At 50.9% G+C, this 7,460-nt stretch overlaps 1 protein-coding gene across 1 annotated transcript; it reads left to right on the top strand.

The window, feature by feature from the left end:
• Window positions 1-5,115: 5,115 nt before the first annotated feature.
• LOC134432879 (olfactory receptor 14J1-like) lies at window positions 5,116-6,866 on the top strand (the record flags this gene model as incomplete). The annotated part of the gene is made up of 2 exons (XM_063181757.1): window positions 5,116-5,574; window positions 6,846-6,866. Coding segments are annotated over 2 exons (480 nt in total), but the record flags the coding sequence as incomplete, so codon positions are not given.
• Between the last annotated feature and the right edge of the window lie 594 nt (window positions 6,867-7,460).

Genomic DNA, 7,460 nt, shown 5'->3' with positions numbered 1-7,460 from the left:
CAAAGCTGGGCAGCCACAAAGCTGTGCTCATTTCTGTTTATTGCTGCTCTGATGGGGATGGATCATCAGCCACTTGGAGGTTGCTGTTGACCAGAGGCCCCTTCCTTCTAGAGCTCTTCAGTTCAGGAATTCAGTGGAAAAGGCTCATATATTTGTGATGTGTCAACAAGCAAATAAGAAAATCATGAGGAAAACACCCAGAGGAGGGCGAGAACTAGCCTTAGGACCCTTTCCAATTATCCAAGTAGACTTTACTGAGGTTTCCCAGGTACAACAGTGGAAGATTTTTGCCAGTGATAGTAGATCATGTGACTCATTGGGAAGAGGTGGTACCCACTGTGAAAGCCAATGCCAATGTTGTGAGTAAAACACTACTAGAACCAATCATTCCCTGATATGGGATGGCAAACAGGATTGATTCAGACAGGGAAACTCATTTCACATTGAAGATATTGCAGAAAGTTGTTCTGGCTCTGGGAGTGAAATAGGAATTACACACTCCATAGCATCCACAGAGTTCCAGTAGGGTTGAGAGAATGAATCAAACTCTTATAATAGCTCTAGTTAAGCTAATGATTGAAACCCAAATGTCATGGATAAAATGTCTCCCTTTGGCCTTATTAAGAATTAGAACCCAACCCCAGCCAGATCTGGGGATGCCCCCCTATGAAATGATGTTTGTGTTACCCTTCCTGACCTCACCCCAGAAGGTTGCCACCTATGAAGAAGGGGAAGCCAGTGCCAAGAAATAAGTTATGTCTATAGCACAAACCTTAGAAGGGCTAAGACATAAAGGGGCAATTCCTCAAACTACCACCCTGGATTTCAGAATCCATAATATTAATCCTGGGGACTGGGTGATGATTAAGTCATGGAGAGATCAGCCACTAACTCCTCAGTGGGAAGGTCCCTTTCAGGTACTGCTTACCACAGAATCGGCCATGCAAACTGCAGAGCGGGGATGGACTCATGGCAACAGAGCCAAAGGCACTGTGGAAGAACCCAAGGAGTGGACTATAGCATCCAGGCTGGGTGAAACAAGATTGACTCTCAAGCAGAGACTGAGAGATAAGCAGAAAAACCCCAAGATGCCCCAAAGCAGAGTCAAACTTCCCCCAACCAGCTTCAGAACTGTCTTCCTGTTTTCATGGGTGAGAATTACCAGCATGTGTTGAGGAGAAATACACATGGGGATATAAAAGGTAATGGGACAGCTTCTTTAAGAAAATAAGAAAAAGGAAGACTCTGCTGGCCCCTTTGTTTGCTACCAAGAAGGTTCCATAGCCCTGCTGCGAGCAGCAACCCCATAGACATGGTAAGGTGGGGACAAAAGGCCATACCAGACCTCTATCATTCATCAGTTGTTTTTTAATTCAACAGGGACTGAAGGACAAGACCGAGTTGGCCTCTGTACTCACCCCTAAGATACAACTGACTATGGGTAGCAACCACATAGACACAGTAGATGGGAGTCAAAGCAGTACCGGACCTCTGTGATGCCCTTTTGTCCATTCCAATTAAGTGTGTCTAAGGAAAAATTGAGGTTTTTTCTCCTTTTCCCACTGTCCTTGCCCATATCAACAGATGCTGGAATGACTCATTCATGAGAGAAATTTTTTTACTTCATTATTTGAGCAAAATTACTTAGAGAAAAATAAAAGGGGGGGTTGTTATAGATGAGTAATCCTATGGTTGACTCTCACAATTAAGGGGTGAATATTGAATATATGTTAAGAGAAGTTTTGTAGATATATAGTTATCTTTCCCCTCCCCCTTGCATTGTTATCATAGGATGGCCCCAGTAGTTGGGGCATTTGGGAGGGTCGGCTTGTTACTATGGCAGCACCTGACCTCCAGTCAAGGTGTAAGACAGTGATCTCCACCACTGGACAGCAAATAAGGAGTTGATTGATAAAATTTTGGGAGGGGCTAGAGGTGTAAAAGAAAGAATTTGTGGAAAAGCACACTGTGACCAAATCCTTTGCTCCTGGCACTGTATCCTTTTCTTTATTCAGTCTTCTGTTGTATTTTGATAAGGTCTTAATAAAGGATTTAAATTTTTGAAAGTAAAAATTGTTTCTCACATGGGGTTGGGGAATGTAAGGCAAGATTGTCCACACTGGGTCAGCTCTCAAGGTAAAACTTCTCTGAGCTGGCCAGACCTCCTTAGGAGTGGCCCTACATCAATATCAATCACACAATGCTGAAATCACTTCTTCTCTAAAGAGAACAGTAATAAAATACACTGTTTAAAATAGGATTACATATTTTTTAGAACCTCTTTGAAATATTTTCTCCATAACTATAAAAGGAAACCTTCCTAATGAACTGCATGAGAGCAGAGGAAAATCAAGGCAGAGCCATGGTTTGTCAGGACTTGCTTGATCCTAATGAGCCCCGTGGTGCATTTGGAGCTGAACCCTGGAACCTCAGGGCCTGAGAGGAGATTGCACAAACCTTTCCAGGAGTCAAAGTCAGACAAAAACCACAAAATGTCTCAAAGAATGAAAGGGTCCCACTGAGGTCCATCCCCACCACAGGCTCCTCATGGATTCCTTGGAGGACAGAATTGAAGGCCAGGATTGCACAACAAGTCTCTCAGATATTCAGTGTGGAAAGAAAAATCCAAAGTACCTTAAAAACCTTGAGTATCTTTAAGTATTAATGAGCCCAACTGAGTGTCAGTACAAAGCTCTCAAGGGACTCGTTAAAGCAGATAATTGGGGCCATGATTTCACAAACCTCTCACAGAGTCCGCATCAAAGGGGAAAAACCAAATACCTTAAAATAACTGAAGTACCTTGAAGCATTAATGAGACCACTGAGTGCCATTGCCTATAAAGACTCTCAAGGGACTAATTACAGCAGATAATTGGAGGCTGTGACTGCACAATCTTTCTCAAAGGGTCTGTATCAAAAGGGAAACACCAAATACCTTAAAAACTGAAGTACCCTGAAGTACTAATGAGCCCCACTGAGTGTTGTTACTCACAAATCCAGGGATTAATTACAGCAGATAATTGGAGGCCATGATTGTACAAACCTATCAGAGACTCCAAGGCAAAAAAAACCCAAACAAAATCCTTTGAAAAACCTTCAGTCCCTGAGAGCCTTAGGGAGCCCCCAGGGCCATTTCTGAGCGAGCTCCCCAGGGATTCCTTCCTGCAGATCCTTGAGCCCACTGGGATGTGGGCTAGGGGGGGATGCTGAGGGCAGGACAGTACCCAGCCTGGCTGGGGCTGGTCCAGGAGGCCCCAGTGCCTCAGGACAAGGTGTCTCCTCCCAGCCCTTGGTGGCACAGACCCTGCTGTGCCCCAGGGCACCAAGACTTGGCTTCTCTTTGTCCCCACCTGTCATCACTGCCTCCAGCTCTCTGCTCTGCCTGGGGCCTGGGGACACTTCCACAGTTGTGTCCCTCAGTGGGACCCATTAAAAGTGCAAGAAAGTTTGGAGTTGCATTCTGACTTGGAGTTCTGGAGAAGTTTCTTCAGCTGCCTCTCAGGGACTTATGTTGAGGGCCACAAAGCCCCAGAGGCTCATTAAAGTCCTTGTGCTGTGTCTGTGCTGATGAGCTGACCTGGGCTTCTGGCACAGAGGCAGCTCCTGGTAACCAAGAAGAGCTTCAAAAGCACATTTCTCTTGATGAGCAGCTCTTCTGCCAGCCCAGCAGGGCTGGGGCACTGCCTGCAGCCAGCCTGGGCACAGCACAGAGGCACAGAGAGCTTCAATCAGTCAGGGCTGGGAAGGGGCTGAGAAGTGCCTGGGGCACAATCACTGCCAGCCCTTGGCACAGGAACCTCTGGCTGCAGGACAATGCAGCTGCAGCTCCTGCAGCCATCTCCTAAAGCTGGAACATCCCAATGCCTGCAGACCCTGTGAGTACATTCTCTGATTGTCTCTTGTGCAGAGCAGCCAGGGGTGCCCAGGGCTGTCCTGCAGAGCAGGGTCCTGCAGCCCAGGGCACTATGCTGGGGCAGGGACTCTGCTGCCTGCCAGGGACAGCTCTCAGTCACCCCTGGCAGCTGCTCCCAGTGCTGGGGGACAAGATCTTGGTGGAAGGAGACATCTGGTAAGGCTTGGGAGTGTTCTCCTTGTGTGGGGAGGATGCTACATTGTTCAGGACTGCTCCCAGCATGGCATTCAACTGCAGAACATTTCCAAGTAGATTATACAGGGGGCAAAGTGAGGCAGGAGCAGCATAAAAGGGAAAATCCTACTATTTTAATCTACTGCTCTGGGTCCCATAGATGGGAAATGGCACATATATTTTCATCTCTCAGTTCAGTTTGAAAAATACCCCCAAACTCTCTCCAATCTGAATATAGCAGGCAATGACAGAAATCAGTCCAGGGCCCCTCAGAGGAAGCATCAGTGTTCATTTTCCAGCATCCTCAGGGTTGCTCTGACATTGCTGTCACAGCCTGCAGAGCCAGAACTGCCCCTGGGCAGTGCCAGGGCTGGGAGGGGTCTGCAGGGCAGAGCTGAGCCCCCAGGGCTGGGCTGGGCTCTGGTAGCACTGGCAGGGCCCAGCCCTAGGCACAGGGAAGCAGCTGCTGGCAGGGACAGCTCCTGGCAGCAGAGCCCTGGGCAGGGAGTAGGGGCAAAGTGCCCCCAGGCTGTGCTGGGATATTTCAAGTCCTCTTATAGATGGATTACTTGATTACTCCTTGTTTACTTTTTTACAGATCCCCATGCCGAGACACCATAGGAAATGTCTAACAGCAGGTCCATCAGGCATTCCCTCCTGCTGGCATTGGCAGACACGCAGCAGCTGCAGTGCCTGCACTTCTGCCTCTCTCATGGGCATCTCCCTGGCTGCCCTCCTGGGCAACGGCCTCATCATCAGCGCCGTAGCCTGCGGCCACCACCTGCACACGCCCATGTTCTTCTTCCTGCTCAACCTGGCCCTCACTGACCTGGGCTCCATCTGCACCACTGTCCCCAAAGCCATGCACAATTCCCTCTGGGACACCAGGGACATCTCCTACACCATCTCCTTCACAGGATGTGCTGCACATCTCTTTTGTTTTTGTTTTCTGTGCAGCAGAAAACCTCCTGACCATCATGTGCTACGACCGCTACGTGTCCATCTGCAAACCCCTGCACTACGGGACCCTCCTGGGCAGCAGAGCTTGTGCCCACGTGGCAGCAGCTGCCTGGGCCAGTGGCTTTGTCTATTCACTGCTGCACACGGCCAATACATTTTCACTGCCCCTGTGCCAGGGCAATGCCCTGGGCCAGTTCTTCTGTGAAATCCCTCAGATTCTCAAGCTCTCCTGCTCCAAATCCTACCTCAGGGAATTCGGGTTCATTGTGTTTTTCATTTCTTTACTATTTGGTTGTTTTGTGTTCATTGATTTCTCCTATGTGCAGATCTTCAGGGCCGTGCTGAGGATCCCCTCTGAGCAGGGACGGCACAAAGCCTTTCCCACCTGCCTCCCTCACCTGGCCGTGCTATCCCTGTTGATCAGCACTGGCACATTCGCTCACCTGAAGCCCCCCTCCATCTCCTCCCCATCCCTGGATCTGACCCTGTCAGTTCTGTACTCGGTGGTGTCTCCAGCCCTGACCCCCGTCATCTACAGCCTGAGGAATCGGGAGCTCAAGGCTGCTGTGAGGAAACTGATGAATGGATGGTTTTATAAACATTAAAGAGCCGGCCCAATTTCTGCCAAAAATTTGTAATAAAAGTAATTTTTGATAATTCTTGTTCATTTGGTTGTGGGTTTTTTCTTTTATTTACTTTTTAAATCTTGTCCACAAAGAAAAGTCATTGTTTATGCCATTTCCCATTTTATTTCTCTCCACCTTCCCTATGGCCACAGACTGTGTCAATGAGGGGCTGCGCTCTCGGTGGCTTTAAAGGAACTAAAGGATCTCCCAGCAAAGTCTTCACTGAAGATCGCCCGTGTGTTGCCTTCTCTGGAGCTGCAGCAGCAATGTCCGTGTGCAGAGCTGGGGCAGATCAGTGCTGGCCCAGCAGCTGTGCCCAGCAGCAGCAGCACTTGGTGTTGCCAGTGCTGCTGCCGTGGCCCTGCCCCGCTGCCCGGGTGGCCCTGGTGTTCCTGTAGGGCCTGAGTGCTCTCGGGGCCGGGCACAGCCCTGGGGGTGGCAGTGCCGGGGCTGCAGCAGGGACAGGCCATGGGCACTGCTGGGGCAGCACTGACACCTCAGGCCAGGGCCTGGGGGCTCCAGGCTCCTTGCCCAGGCTCTCTCAAGAACACAGCCAGACCAATGCTCAGCACAGAAAAGCCCCGTGAGCAGCCCCAGGCTGGCCGTGGGCAGGCTGGGGACAAACACCATGGCTGGGGCTCTGCAAGGGCCCTGGGGGAGATGGGAAGGAGCAGCAGAGCAGGGGCTGATCCATTCCCAGTGTGCTGGACAGCCCAGGGCAGCGTCCCAGAGCGTCCTCATGGAGCTGCCAACAACATCCCTCCTCTGCAGCCCTGGTCTCTCCCCCAGCTCACACAGGTGCCCCAACCTTGCAGGCACAGACACAGCAGCACTGGCTCAGCAGCCCCCGTTTGCATTGCACACAGCAGGGGGAGCACCCCCATGCTGTTGGTGTGGGGACATGAACCTGAGGGAGCACAAATGCCATCAGCCCCTGGGGCCAGCAAGGGCTTGGGGACACCAGGGAAACCACTCAGCTTTGTCCTGACCTCTGCAGTCGCCCAGAAATTTTGTTCCCATCAGCTGGGAGTTTCCTGTCCCTCTGCAAATGCTGTTGGTCAGAGCCAGGGCTGCCTGGCAGCCACCCCCAAACTGCCCTGAGCATTTCCTTTGCTTCACCTTTGAATTCTTTATTCTTCCTGCTATAAATTTCTTCCAACTGCACATTCCAGTGGGCCCAGAACTGGACATAGCCCTTGAGGCTCTGCCCAACCAGTGCCCAGCAACCTGCTCCTGCTGGCCACACCATTCCTGATTCAGACCAGGAGCCATTGGACTTCTTGGCCACCTGGGCACATTGCTGGCTCATGTCCAGCCTGCTGCCCATCAGTCCCTGCAGGTCCCTTTCTGCCTGGCTGCTGTCCAGCCACTCTGTCCCCAGCCTGTAGAGCTGCAGGGGTTGTTGTGGCCAACATGCAGGGCCTGGCACTTGGACTTGTTAAACCTCAGCTTGTTGGATTTGGGTCCTGTATCCAGCCTGTCCAGGTCCCTGTGCAGAGCCCTCCTACCCTCCAGCAGATCCACACTCACACCCAGCTTGGTGTCATCTGCAAATTTAATGATGGTGGACTCAGTCCCCTCATGCAAATCATTATTGCAGATACTGAAATCCACACTGGCTGTCTCTGATCCCTGGGCCATCCTGTGGGTGTCCTATTATGGCACTCAAGGTGATCTGTTCCATAACCTTGCTGGGCACCCAGGTCAGGCTGACAGGCCTGGAGTTCCCCAGCTCCTCCTTCCAGCCCTTCTTGGGGATGGGCTCACATTGGCACCTCCAGTGCTCT

The sequence above is a fragment of the Melospiza melodia genome, assembly GCF_035770615.1.
Source record: "Melospiza melodia melodia isolate bMelMel2 chromosome 7 unlocalized genomic scaffold, bMelMel2.pri SUPER_7_unloc_1, whole genome shotgun sequence".
In the NCBI taxonomy this organism is placed as follows: Eukaryota; Metazoa; Chordata; class Aves; order Passeriformes; family Passerellidae; genus Melospiza; species Melospiza melodia.
This window is presented reverse-complemented; position numbering and strand designations above follow the sequence as displayed.